At 26.5% G+C, this 16,163-nt stretch overlaps 1 protein-coding gene across 1 annotated transcript; it reads left to right on the forward strand.

The window, feature by feature from the left end:
* Nucleotides 1–7,116: 7,116 nt before the first annotated feature.
* On the forward strand, nt 7,117–7,727 carry LOC114177183. The gene has a single exon (XM_028062440.1). The coding sequence runs from the start codon at nt 7,331–7,333 to the stop codon at nt 7,532–7,534; it is 204 nt and encodes a 67-aa protein (XP_027918241.1). The 5' UTR covers nt 7,117–7,330; the 3' UTR covers nt 7,535–7,727.
* The last annotated feature ends 8,436 nt before the right edge of the window (nt 7,728–16,163 follow it).

Genomic DNA, 16,163 nt, shown 5'->3' on the forward strand with positions numbered 1-16,163 from the left:
TGTTAATATTAAAGATTATTTCAAGAGGAAAATAATTAACTTTAAAGATGAAGAATATTTTTTTCACATATATCATATTTTAGATACACAACTTTATTTGTTTATTTATTTTAGTGAAGGTACTTAGTATAGACTTATAATTTAAAATTAATAATATTCTTAAGCATCCTAATTGGAGTAAAATAGTAATCCAAGTTGTATAAGAAATTATTTCTTCCCATAGTCTAACCTCCCCTACATAGTTCCAACTTCCTGGTTGAACCCTAGTAAAAGCAACATCGTTCTTTTCATCGTACTAATTTTCTATGTACAATTATTGCTTCGTTTGTTTGAATTCACTCATAAAACAAAGCAATTGGGATATTCTCACGTCAACTTTTGAAATTCTTTTGTATTAATAGAATATAATTACTACATTATAAGAAGAAAATATACACTGTTTTTTATCAGTAACAAATTTTTCTCAAAAACCCTAATTTGATTAAATATTTTTTTTAATCCACCAAATGTAAATCTAAAGTTTTGCTTAAAACTTCGAGTTATTTTACAGATGATTGTGTTGACTCTTACCCATATGAAATGCTCACTTAAACTTTTAAAACATATTGATTACTGAGAAAGTTTGATATAATGGATTAATCATTAAAAACGAGTTTTTAAACAAGCATTCTTTTTATTACGTAAGCGTAAGAATGATGCATGCATGAATATGAAGAGGACAGCCACATGGTACTGGAGACAAGACAACGAGATTTGCGGACATCTGTTACAGATAAATCACACAACAAATTCACTATATCAAACATGTTTTTGCTTTACTTTACCTTATCATTCTTCAAGAGTTCAAGTAATTCCTAAACAAGGAAAACCATCATCATCGTGCAAGTTTACAAACTCTTCAACTACTAATTATTTCAAAGTTTATAGTTGTACCAACACGTTGAACATAAACCATAGGAATTAATGTGTTTTAATCTAGTAGTCATAATTCATTATCTTTGATTCAATACTATTATTATTATTATTATTATTATTATGATTATTATATTCTTTTACCATATTAGTAAAAAGATTGAACAAGTATAAACCTCATTCATTACTTTTACTATACATGATTTACAAATCTTCTATAAAATCCATTTGATTTCATTAATGTATTAAATACAGTTGAAATAAAGTTTTCAAAATATTTTTAGATAAGAGAATGCAAAACAAGAAGGAAAAAAAAACGAATTGAAAAAAAAATCATAAAACTTACAAGTAAATGATAAAGTTTTTCAAACAATTAATAAATGAACAAGATAAAGGTAAACATAAAAATTAAAATTGCAGGATAAAATAATAAAAGAATAAGAAATTAAAAAAAAAGTAAATGAAAGAAAAAACAAATGACCATATGAACTAAGAAAGAAAAAAATTACAGAGAGAAATGTAAATTATGGTGACCAAAAATATAATTTCTAATTTTTTTTTGTTTATCATTTTATAGTTTTAGGCATTATAGTGTTTATCATTAAAGTAATCGATTTAACCACATAAAATTCCTATTGCTAAAACTTATATAGACAATTTTTTTGAACATTTATCATTCATTATAATTTTTTTTATTTAAAAACCTACATTACACATAATTATTAAATTCACTTTTCGTGGAAGAACATGTACAATTTATAACTTATTATTTCATGTGTTTATCGATTAAAATTTGAATAATTCATGTCTCAAAAACATATGTTTTTTATTGACACCTTTTTATTCTGTGATGTATTTTTTTTCTTTCAATATTTTTCTTTTCTCTTTTCAATTTCAATAAAAATAACTTCCAAAATTTCCCCAATGCCTTTTTTTGTATAAAAATCCTTTATTCATTACTTAACTTATTTCTCGTACGTCATATTTCAACATTGTCATCAACTTCTTTTCTTCTTTTATAATTATTTATGAAAGGCTTTTTATTAATTTCGTTAACTTATTTTCCTTCATCTTGTCACATTTTTTATATAATTTTCACGCCATTAACAATACATTCAATTTAAAATAAGATTGTTTAAGTGAAAAGGAAAAAAAGTATTCATGGTCATCAAATTTGGGGATTTTATTCACATGATGATATCTCCTAAAGAAGTTCATCCTCACACAATCACAGTCTCAATACGTTAACTTGCAAAGTCATGAACACGCCAAAGGTAGAGGCAAAAGTAGCAATGTATTCACTTAAAGTGCCAAAAATAAAAATAAATCACCAGAACCAAATGCACCTCTAAAGGAAAGTGCAAGTGACTATAATTTGGTTCTAATGATTTAAGGTGACTTGCTATGATAAATGTACCAATTCGTTACAAGTAGTAAAAATGGAAGTCCAAGTATCGTTTTTCCAAGGGATTTGTGTTCGTTGTCTAAATGTGATTATTTACTAATTTTAGCAATAACGTCAAAGTAAAAGATTGATTTAATTTAAAAACAACATGCAAAATTTATAAACACTAAAGTTATAAAAGGATTTAAGAAACACTTCATCAAGGTTGGATTTCATGAACCATACTAACGCAATATTTCCTACACAATTTCTCTATCGTGCTCAAACATCCTCATCATAAGCTTACTAACCACTAATTCCTTAGAAGTAAGTTTTAAGTCAAATATGTCAAAATATTAATTCCTTAACTATTTTAACACATGACTTGCATTAAGATTTAATGTATAGAATGACCTAGAGATTACGTCTATTTCTAGAACCCAATCTCATGGTTGTTCTATCCAAGGTTAAGTTCCAATTCATTTTCCAATAATTAGATACAACCAAATAGCAAAGATTTCCATCAAGCACATTTATAATTGAGATAAAACATATGAACAACGAAAGAGATTACATTGCATAGGAAAATTACAAAGAGTATAGGTTCATTACATCCAACCCCAATGAAGGAGGAGTTTAGTCACTCCTAAGCATCTAGAACAAAGTATGGATGAATTTGATGGAATGGATGAATTGTTGTGAAGTCTCCTTGCCCTAGAATGGCGCTTTTTCGTCTCCTTTCTGGTTCTGTCGCGTTCCCACACTCCAGCACACCGTTTCGTGTAAGTTTTCGAAACTATAACCACTTCAGAAAACCGTCTTCTCGCTGGGCGAGATGACTTACTCGCTGGGCGACCGGTGATTACTCGCTGGGCGAAAGAGAACACTCGCTGGGCGACTGGTCCATTTCGCTGGGCGACTGGGTCCTGACAGAATAACTTCACTTCTTCTCCAATCCTTCACTTTCCTATACAATAATCTCAAAGATAACACAAAATATATCTAACCTAAAAGAACCTAAAAACAACCTAAAACTTCCCACAAAACACATGATTAAGTACAATTAAGAAGTCCAATAAAATAAGAATAATAAGTATTTTTCATACTTATCAATAAATAGTTAAGGAAAAGTGGATGAAATACGATGTACTTTTCTTTAAATATATATTTAATGTCTTTCTTATATATTTCCATTTATTGTCAGACATGTGAGTGTAATATGAATTAAATCTTTTACAAAAAAATTTCTCATTCTATTAATCTATTACACTCACTATATTTTCTTTGTTTTTTTCACTTTCACCCATCCACTCAAACAACATTATAAAAAAAATATGACTAGGCTAGGTTCACTCCAAGTCATATAAAAAAGGAAGAATAAATTATATATTTGATCTCTATTTTCGTAACAAAATATTGATTTGATATCTTTATTTTTATTTATCTCATATCGATCCCTATTTTGAGAAATTTGGTGTAATCGAATACTTTTTATTAGTGGTGTAGTAAAAACGTGATAGAGGTGCCACGTGTCAGTTCTTAGACTTTTTATTTTATTTTTTTGATTTTTTGATTTATTTTTTGATTGATTTATTTATTTATTTTAAATTTTTTTAAAAATTTGACACGTATCAAATGGAGGTCGTGCCATGTGACAGTGACAGTGCACATTTCACTGTTATGCCAAATGTTATTTCCTCATTCTAAATTTGGTCCCTGTGTTTTTATTGTCTCAATTTAATTCATTTTTTGTAAAAAATGAGCAATTTTGTCCCTATCTAAATTTAAAATGAAATATAATTTTTATATAAATGTACACAACTATTTTTATCAAAATTGATATTTCTAGTAAATATTTTTAACGAGATTAATTTTATTTAAATTTATATTTTATATTTAACTTTGTTTAAAATTATTTTAAAGTTGTTAATAAAAAATAATGCTAACAGAAAAAAATTCAATAAATTATATTGATATTTCATTTCATTATACTTTAATATTGTTTTTGTTTAAATTTATATTTTAAATAATTGTATATTTTTAAAATGTGTAAAGTTCAATAATTTCTATACAAATGTTTGAGTTGGTGTAAAAATAACAATTATATAAATTCATATGTAAAATTTTAAAATAATTTTAATCGGTTTATATAACAATTGAAAACAAATAAAATTAAAATTTAAAAGTAATTTTAAATAAAGTCGAATATGAAACACAAATTTAAATAAACTTAATTTTGTTAAAAATATTAATTTGAATTAAAATACCAAATTCAATAAAAATATTTGTATAACGTTTATATAAAAATTAAATTTTATTTTAATTTGGAGAATGATGAAATTGTAAAACTTTTACAAAAATTGGAACTAAATCGAGACAAAATAAAAATACTGGGACCAAATTGAGAATGGGAAAATGACACGTGACATTGTCACATCTAGGGATGTCAAAAAAATTCGTATCCGCGGATAAAACCCGCAACGGGTAAGAAATTAATATTAAAAATGGATACCCGCTACTCGCAGGTACGGGTATAATAGTATTTGTACCCATGGATACCTGTACCTGTTAAACTTTAATTCATAAAAGTAGCCTTATATATATATATATATATATATATATATATATATATATATATATTAGTAAAAAATATTCTAGCCTAATTTTTTCTAAGTTGTACATCTTGTCTTCTGTCTTCATTCTTCAAACTTCAAGTATTGGTACGTCATCTTCTTCCAAGTACATCCCTTACATTCTTCTCTTTCTTTTATTTGAAATTGTGCATATATATCAAATCTTATATAGACAGTGACGTTTATTATATGCTTATTGTCAAATGATTGAATCAAAATAAGAATACTTGGCACGTAACAATTGAGATTTATTATTTGTTTATTTTGTTTATCTTTTAAGAATCAATTGGAGAAAGTTGACTTTTTGATCAAAACATTAATTAAAGAATTTTCATTGTGTTGAATGTCATTTTATATTTACTTTTATAATTATTTGGACCTGTATAAATTTGAGTTTATTTGAACTTTATTTAAAATTTATGACAGTCATATATTTTTATTTTATTTTATTTGAATCTATGATTAAATATTTATTTTTTAAATACCCGTGGGTACCCATAGATACCCGCAAATATGAAAAAAATAGACGGGTACCCGCATAACGGATACCCGACAGATATAGATATGAGTACGGGGCAGATATTTATCCTGCGGGTAGTATACGGGGGAGCTACTATGCGTACCCGTCCTGTTAACATCCATCCCACTTTCACCGCTACATGACATGTGAAATTGTTTTTATTTTTTTTAAATTAAAAAAAATTACAAAAAAGAAAACCAAAAAATTTAAGAACTAACATGACACACCTCTAACGCTATTATTATACCACTAACATATTGTTTGCAGTATAAATATAGATATAAATATAAATTAAAATAAAAATAGAAGGACAAAGTCGATATTTTTATAGAATATTGAGAACTGAAAACAAAATTAAAAAAAAAAGGATAAAAGGATCGAACCTGAAACTACATTTTAGATATAATAAATCTATTTCTTAAAGAAATAATAGCCCTTAAAATTTGTTAAAAGAGAAATTAAAAGGACTACACAAGTCTAATCCCAACAAAGATGTCCATCGACCATGGCATTATTAACCAATGCATGTGCTATCACAAAGTAATAAATATAAAAATGATGAAAACAATGTGAAAAAACATTTAAAAGCTAGTAAAAACTGAAAAATAAAAACATGTTATAATTAATGAAAACATATTTAAGCCATAAAATTAATAATTATAGAAATATTACATTTTTTATTTAAAAAATATATAAATCCCACTTCTTTTTAGTCTTATCTTTTTATTTACTTCGTTTAAACTTTTATAGAAAATAAAACATATAAAATATAGAGTCAAACTGAATTAACCCATTTATCACAAGTTAAAAATATATTAATTCAACTCAACTTTTTGTTATCTAAATATTTTGTCACTCAATTCTACCCGTAACATATTAATGAATTAATGAATTGATTCGGTTGCAAATATTTTGATTTTACAATTTAATTTATTTTTATTATAGTACATAAAATTTATTGGCTTGATTTATCTTTTTACAGTAAAATCAAAATATTTATTGCATTTTTCAAATATTATTACAATAATAACAATTGAAAATTAAAGTATAAATTTAAGTAATTCGATAAACAAATAAATTAAAAATATAATAATATTTTAATATTTAATAAATCAAATTGTAAATTTATATAATTAAAAATAGTAAATAATTTTAATAAAAAACTTATAAAAAATAATAATAAAATATTATTGTTGATGAATTAGTGGTTTACTAGTCAAATTCACTTAACTAGTGAATCAAATAAATTGGACTAACTTTAATTACATTAAAAAATAATTATTTTCAACTAATGAAACTCAAATTCCAAATTAACTCACATCATAACCATTTTAATTCCTCTAGTCACAATCATTTATTTATTTATTATAAAATAAAACAAACAAAAGGTAACATTAACTAACTTCCTTAAATCCTAATATAATACAGCTGACAGAGAACCCGAATAAAAGCCACCATTCATAACAAATAAATACATCATTGAATAACATTTCATCATCATATACAACGATATCAGTACATAAATGCACAACCATTAGTCATAAAATATTGTAAATACATGATTCCAAAAGAATTGAGAAGCATTAGAGAAGAAAGATAAATATAAGTTATGAATAAAACAAGTTACCCACGGGGTGATGTCTTAGCCCACTGTTTCTGCTATCTGTTATTAAGGGGAAAAAAATATGGGTAGCTGAATTTAGCATCAGTGTCCGCAACAAAACAACCTTAGCCGTTTGTCTATAAATAGGACCGACCGAGCCAGCTGCACTACTACTTCGCCCTTAACTTTTACAAATTCTAGATTTGGACGTTCCCCCTTCTTCAGCTGTCCCACAAGCAAACTCTGTTTGTAGTTGTTGTTGCTGTTGCAGGAGAAAAATGTGGTTCGTGTACGTTTGCGAAGAGGAAGAGAAGGAACTCGGAAGACAACAAGCCCCTGGTTCGTGTCCCTACTGTGGAGCCAAGGTTCAAGCCATGGATGTTGAGATCCAGTCCAAGCTCTGTTTCTTACCCCTCTGTTTCAAGATCAAGAGAAAGTACTTCTGTACCCACTGCGCCAGGCGTTTAGAGTTGTATTACTGAACCCAAACCAAATCCTCACTCCCATAAACAACAACTTCTTGTAAATATACATATATAAGTCTAGATTAGATGCTATTAATCTTAGTTTTCTTTCTTTCTTTTTTAACTTGTATGTTTCGTGAGGATTCTTGGGTGAGAGATGCTATGTCATATTTTGTCATTGAATCAATTGAAGATTAAATCTTTTTTTCTATTTTTGTATGTTTCCCTCTCTCTCTCTCTTTCTGCATCATCTAAAGTTTCAATTTTTTAAGTTTCTCTTTTAAATAACTGGGTATCCTTGAAACGATATACAGAGGTTTGGTTTGTGAAACTGTACAATGGATATAGGAGTGTTGATGGGTACTGGTCTGGTCTGGTTTGGGTTTCTTTTTTCTTACAATTTCTTGTTTTTTTTTTTTTTTCTGGGTGGGTACAAATCAGAGTATGCAAACGTCAATCAAATCCTCAGGTCCCAGTTCTGCACTTTTGAGATGGTGTTTTGTCTGAAGATTTAATAATTGTTGAGTTTGAAACCAAAGTTGCTGGGTCAGATATACCTATCTGTCTGCAACTAAAAAGTTGAATGCTTTGAAAATCAATGGCATAAATGCATAGTGCCTCCCCGGGTTTATCACTCTTATTTTGCTTTCGTTTTCTTTGGTCTTTTTTGGATTATTTTTCTGATATGCACCAATCCCTCTGAAAGTGACTCTTGCAAAGGTGTTCATGAGGAGATCAGAATTAAAACAGTAGAGTTTTTCTCAGCCTTCAAAAGCTTGGTTTTATGGTAAAATGTTGAGAACCATGTGGTCTAAAATTTAATGTTTAATATAATATATTATAATGTAAATATTAATAAATTAAGTTTAACATAATCAAATTTGTTTTTTTGTTGAAGGCATAGCTAATCCGGTAACTTGTGCGGCAATCTCTATGGGTTGGGGTGGGATTTTTAACCTAATTAACATTTTTGTTTTTTATCTTTTTCTAATCTTTATCGCGCATTAAACTTTTCTTCTATCTCTTTGTTTCTTAACCTTGCCTTAGATTCTTAGAAGTTCACTATTGTTGATTGAGTTTGAAGAAAAAATATAGAGATAAAAATTAAAAAAACAGATTAAAAGTAAAAATTAAAAATTTAATTATTTAGTAGAGTAGAAAAAAGTAAAAATAACTGTAATTTGATTTATTTAATACAAATATTAAAATAATACAATTTTTTTATATTCTTGTTCGAGTAATAAATATTAATTAGTTTTCTCTGCTTTTTTCACTATCCAACGAACCACGAACACATTTTCTTTTGGGATGGTGGGTGAGCTTCACCACCACCGCATCCATTTTCGGAAATTCTGACATAGAAGACAGTCTTTTGTATTGCAGAGAGTAATTTGGACTTATATTCATAATAAAACACAAAAATCTCATTCACCATTTATTTATTTTTGACTTTATGCTTTTCTACAGAGATAAAATAAAATGTCCATTCTTCCTCAATACTGTCTTGTCCACATCAGCTAAGTGTTCTTAATATCACAAATATTTTACACTCAAATCTTACAAATTAAATGTTTCAGATGATAGAAAACACTTTAATATTTATTTTATGATTGATAGAATTTGAAATTTAAAAAAATAATTACAAATGATATTCAGTAAAAAAAAAAATCATAATCGGCTTCTTACAAGAAGTAAAAATATATATTCATTCTATTCACTCAATAATGAGAACAAAATATATACTATTGTCATCTCCTCTAGAAAACAGTAATACTTTTCAATAGTGTGAAAGCGAAATATAAATACGGATATACAGGAATAAAATTTACTTGAAGAGGTGGAATTCTAGAAATTACTAGTTTTCTCTTGATGGATTAGGATTTTTAACAATTATTTTCGCATATAATTAAAAAAAATGACAAGATTGAAATGGTTAAAAAATACAATATCATAATAAAGCTTAAACATATAATATATAATATTTTATTTAATTATTTTTTATTATTTATAAGATTCAATTATATTTAATTTATATTAGCATACCGGTATCCATGAACGTAGACGACATATCAATACATCTATTTCAGTTACACGTTGTTGTTGTCCTCGTTCTCATCTCACATGGTCCACCTAAGCACTAATATATTAAAATTAATATAAATTTGAAAAGTACTTAGGAGAATTAGTGAAAGTAATTGTATTGTCATTCAGTACCTAATTTTTGAAAGATACTGAAGTTCATGCGCAACATTATCGTGATTAAATTAAAGGTTAATTTGATTTCCCTGCAGTTTGTATGAAATTCTCATTACATATACGTAGAAGATACATATACATACACTGTAAATACTGTAAATACGTATATTGGAAGTACCACAAAATGAAGAGAATGAGTGAAAAGACGACACCAGAAGAAGACAAAATAGAATGGTTGTTTGCCAGATATGCAGTTTTGTCGTTTCATGTAGTTTTTTTTTTTCTAAATGTGAAATATAAAGGTACGTAGAAAAAGATAAAAAAAAATAACATATCTTTCATCTAATTTCTCTGGTGTTGTTTGTATTGAGTTTTGTTGTCTCCTCTGTGGCATCTGGTGTGAGTGTTCACGGGTGGATTGAGATGAGGTTTGTGGATAGAAATACAGCGACACCAGAATGAGATGCAGGGACCCCAACACATGCAGGAACTGAAAATTTGTACCTTCTTTGCACATGCATACTCTCTCTTTCTCCATTTTTTCTCCTTATATATAGTCAACTTTCTGCGCCTCACCTATACGTTCACCACTCTAGAAAAATGGACCTCCAAACTTTTAGATTTATTATTCAATTATTATTTTTTGTAAAAAATATTTAAGAATGATTTTATGATTTATTATAATATCGTCGGTTTTTTTGCGTATTTTGTTTGCTATAGTATTTCTGTTTTTTTATATGTCTTTTTCTGTTGTACATAAAAATTTGATGAAGAAGATGGAAGAAACTATAATACTTAAGTTAATATATGTATAAATAAAGCATATTTTTAAAATCTTGTCTATTAACTTCTATAATCAATTTTGTGAAACATATACTGTCACTATAGTATAGGTCATTTAGCCTTTCTCTGTTTTTTGTAATTTTTTTGCATGAGTTGATGGATGAACATTGATTTATAGGTAAGTGAGAGTTTAGTTTAGGTGAAATGTGAAGATTTGGAAAAATGAATCGGTGAATTTGATGGCAACCAAAACTTAAGGAAAGTCATACTAGCATAGAGAAATATATCATTTTATCATTATGATATCATTAATATCTTATAAGACTTTTTTTTTTTTATCACAATGCAATCTAACTTGATCCATTTGTTTTACAAAATGCGGATTCAAAAGTTTGGACCGTTTCAAGTAGGTTCTAATTTAGAGACCCACTTCGTAGTTTATTTTCTTTATTTTTTATTATAAAATTTTCAATACTTTCAATGTTCAATAAATTAAAATTTTTTAATAAATTCACAAAATTAAATAAAGACTGCGAAAAGTTAAATGAAATTAATAATCCAAAATTGTTATCATATACATATCGTACTTTGACATACACGATGAATTTTGTAAATTTTAACACATTAAAAAATACATAATACTTATCTTCTTCACACATACAAAAATTTTGAACATCCATATAAAAATTCAAAAAGATATCCAGCATATACAAATACAATTTTTTATGCACGTCAGCCCCTCTCATCCCGCCTTTAGCCCGCACATATTGTGAATTATGCAAGTTATATTTTTAAAGACCAACAAATTTAATATCTTAACCCGTGTTTTTTCGACGGACCCGCAAGCTGATCCAAACCCACATTATATTCCTAATTTTTTTATGTGTGATGTTTACATAGTAATTATTTTTTCTTTTGTGGGTTGTGTTCCCAAATAGTTATATAATACCATGGATGTTAATTTTATAAATTGATTTAAATATAATGATCGAGAATGTTGTACTAACTTGTTCATTCAACAAAATGTCCGCACTTAAAAACATTCATAACAGGATTTACATGTTCAATCTTTATCAAAGAATATAAATTTAATATTTATAGGATATAAATTCTAAGTATTTATAATTATTTAATAACTACCATAGTTTCTAAACAACTTCCTCTTTGATTTGATATTTAATCAGCTTTGCTTTATTAATATTTAATTTTCATCATTAATAGCATTTTAATCTTAATAGAAATTTGTATTTGACAGATTTTTAATATTAAGGTTATTTTGATATAAAAAATAGAAACACTACACACAAAATATTATGCGAAAATTAGCAGATCTCTTTCGTATCTACTTTATATATTTTGGAAAAGTAAAGATATTATGTACAAGAAATACTGTACATTATATATTATTATAGAAGTAAGAAAAAGAATACTTAAACAATACATTATAAATAAGAGTTCCAATAGTCTGACGCTCCATAAATTATTACAACCACTTCACATCTATTTCTTCTCAAATGACCATATTACTCTAAAAAATTATTGTCAAAGGATCAGATGTAAAAAACATTAGAATAATTTTTATATATATAATAATAATAATAATAATATAACCTAAGTTAATATATATTTTATTTATTTAGATTACCACTTTGACGTATATGACCGACACATTATCATTTACAGTTTGTTTTGACCCTTGTTAATAAATTAGCATCACATTGTTTCACTACTACGAGATAATTAACAGTGTTTGCTAAGACATGTACACCTATGCTGGTCTCAATAATACAAAGATGTTCAAGTTAGAGGTAATTAAGATGATTAACAGTAACAAATATTAGTCAATAAAATATATTTTATCACTCAAATCTAAAAAAATTCAATTTAAAAAAAGAAAAAAAATATGGGTTAAATATGTTTTAAGTTTCTTAATTTTCAGAAAATACGTAAATTTAATTTTTTTAATCAAATTTTGTTAAGTTTATTTGATATTTCAAATGCGTTTCATAATAGTATTTTATTTAACATTAAAGTAAAAATATGTCAAATATTATAAACAACTCAAATACAATAATAAAATGCGTACATCAAATAAACCTAATAAAATTTGATTAAAATAACTAAATTCACGTATTTTAAAAAATGAATAACTAAATTAATCTAATATTTCAAAATAAACTGATTCTGAAATTCATTAAAAGTTAAGGAACTAAAGGTATATTTAACCTTTTTAATATTCTTATTTAATATGAATATATGCTTTTAATGTGTTCGCAAATGACTAAAATCATGTCACTATTAGATTGTATTTGGTGGATGTAAAGGTTAAAAAAAGACATTAGTTTTTTATATAAATAATGAATCTGAGATTAAAAACATGAAACACGTAAAAAGTAATAAATGCAAAAGATTTTGATGTGTGTGTGAGAGTTGCTTTCAGTTGTAGCTTTCGATGTTTAGGCATCATAGCTGGCATCACTGGTGTCTGGTAAGAAGCCATTGAAAGACTAAAAAAAAGGCTGAACTGAACTGCACATGTGGTGGTGGTGGCCAATATTTGCAGCTACTCAAACAACACACTTTTCAACCTCAGTAAGCATCGTTCATTGTTTTTCCACTTCTGCAATATGAAAATGACCCCATAACATAGTCAGCTTAAAAACCTTCATCATTCAAATCATACATGCTTTCTTTTACTCAAATAAGGAGAAGAAATAGTTTTAACGATTAACTTACTCGCACCTGTGTCAATCAATGTATATGTAGATCAATATTTTCTTAATTATTTTGTTTAAAAAAATAAAAAAAACTCTACGTTATAAATAAAAGAATATGTTTTCTATTTTTAAAATTCAATTTACGAAAACATTTCATACTTGTATAGTAAGATAGAAAGTATGTTGTACTTAATAACATGAATGGAAATACCTAGATCTTATCTTTGCAAATTATGGCAATAAACTTGTTTTTCCCATTTTGGAATTTTGAATTCCTTAATTATGAAAATGAAAGTAATAATAATAAGCGTACCTTTTGTCGCTTTAAATATTGAATGATGATGGAAACTTCTAGTCATGGGTTATTGTCTTGTCCAAACAACACAAACTATTGATTATTTTCCTTAATTAAAAATAAGATTTTTTAGCAGATAAAATTATGTTTTCCTTTTTGAACAAGTAATCACGTGACTCATGTCCTTCTGCTATAATAATACCAACTGAATGTGATTCCATATTAAAAAGTTTAATTTATGTCAAATAAATATATGTATAATTGATCATAATGAGTACAGCCAAGTAATGTAATTCTTCAATTTTTAATTAGTGTGTCTCTCTCTTATCCTATTAGACACAATGATGACTCGTTACAAGGAATGTATATTATAATTTCACAACTCAAATTTTATCAATTAATTTAATGGAACTTATGAAAATATATATTACTTCAAATCCTATATATATTTTAATAAAAGCATAGATACCGTGTTAGAAAACTGAATAAATAATGTCTTTAACTATCAAGTGTCTTCTCAATTTAGTATTTACTGGTAATATAAAATATTAATATTTGTGAAAAATTTCATAAGGCGGAGGCTTCTTTCAATTTTGTATGATTAACAACAAAATATTCATTGATATCGATCAAACTAATAATTGATGGTTAAAGCAAAGTCATGGTTTGTTTGTGCTACATTAACTATCACACTTTTACGATCAATTCACAAAAAATATTCATCTGAATCATTATCTTATAATTTTCCATAAATTACTTCAATATGATTTATCAACTATCCATGTCAAATCATAATTCACAATATATATACTATTTATTAAATTTTGTAATATAAAAAAAATAGTTTAAATTTTTAAAAGATAACTCTCGATTATTTTAAGATTGAGACTATAAACATAAATTTTATTAATCGAGTTCATTCTGCAAAACACTATCTTTAAAACTTTTTTTCTAAACTCTCGTATACTTTCTCTTTGTATATTATAACATTTCCTTTATTCTTTTGAATATTAAAAATCCATAAGAGTAATTTTGGTCGAGAGTTTTACACATCTATCTTATCAAAGTGAATGATAGAATAAGTTCAGTTTTTTTTCTCTTTTTTAAGTAAATTAATATTTTGAGTTGCATATTTTTTGACAGTCCGATGTATGTCATTTAAAATTCAAAATAAATTTTTGTACGTTCATGATTATAATGATATTTTTAGATTTCTAATCATAATTTTTTTTGTATAATTGGATCATTCTACGGGGAATAAAACTCTAAGGAGCAGTTTGAGTGAAATAATTGTCTTTTAAAAGTAAGGGAAGCTTATAAATTTTATTTTTTATTTTGGGTTAAAAATGTTTTTGGTCCTTCAACTTTCAGTGAAATTTGAAATTAGTCCATCATCGAAACTTTTGACCAATTTAGTCTTTCATCTTTAGAAATGTGTGAATTTAGTCTTTTTAATCAAATTTTGTTAAGTTTATTTGAAGTTTCAAACGCGTTTTATGATAATATTTGAGTTAGTATTTAAACAAAAATGGGTCAAACAATGTAAACAATTCAAATACTATTATGAAATGCGCTTGAAATGTTAGATAAACTTAACAAAATCTGGTTAAAAGGACTAAATTCATACATTACTAAAAATGAAAGACTAAATTGGCCAAAAATTTCGAAGAGGAACCAATTCCAAATTTCATTGAAACTTAAGGGACAAAAACATATTTAACCCTTTTATTTTTACAGATTTGTGTGTGGTTGATACATGTGAATGAAATGAATGGTTTCCTAATTGGCTTTTGAATAATGATATAATGATTTGACCTAGTTGGTGAGTGATATAGTGTGTTGTTGAGATTGTGAAATGTGCTTTGTGATGGGTTGTGTGAATTGAATACAATTTTTTAAGTGTGATGTAATTAAATTGGTTTTAATGGTACTATTTGAGAATGTTTTGAATCAAAGGATACTAATTCCTTTATCGGAACTTTTTATAATTTTATAAAAAATAATTAATTGATATTAAAATAATAGGTTCAAGTCTCATGTATACCTATTACGAGATGATAATGAAAAAAAATATACTCATTAGGGTTTGATACAAAGATGAAGATGATTTTTTTTTTCTGTAGGAATGAGTATGAAATAACAAAACTCATCTCTGTCCCTTGCCATCCCTTGGTGTCTAATTATAATTGTAAAAATCTAATAGTAAATCATTGAGTTTGTGTTTTTTGTGTTGTCACTGTACAAATTTATTTGATGTTATTGTAAGTTCTTTTGTTCTACAATTAATTTGTCCTTAAATTTAAATCCATTAACTTACCTTTTTTTTTTTCCTTGTGTTGATTGTTTTGATGCGATGATCGTATAAATGTGTGAGCATATAAGAACATATGGGTTCATTCAGTAGTGTTGGGAATGATCTAAGTGTGAGTCAAAGTCTTCATTGAGTATAAATGACAAAGTTAAATACTATATAAGATGAAAGACTCCTGAATTAATTGTCTAAAGATTTTTTGTTAAAAGTGGTGTCAATTATCTTATGCATGTAAGGCTAATGTTATACATGGAGAACCACAATCTCTCAATAACAAACCCCTATACGAGAAAAATAACACCATAAATCTCTCAATGACAGACTTTATCCTTACTTAATATCTTT

The sequence above is a fragment of the Vigna unguiculata genome, chromosome 3 (genome assembly GCF_004118075.2).
Source record: "Vigna unguiculata cultivar IT97K-499-35 chromosome 3, ASM411807v1, whole genome shotgun sequence".
NCBI classification, from domain to species: Eukaryota; Viridiplantae; Streptophyta; class Magnoliopsida; order Fabales; family Fabaceae; genus Vigna; species Vigna unguiculata.

Bases quoted from the DNA above. Each gene is read 5' to 3' on its own strand.
- LOC114177183 (XM_028062440.1), top strand. From the start codon at position 7,331: ATGTGGTTCGTGTACGTTTGCGAAGAGGAAGAGAAGGAACTCGGAAGA.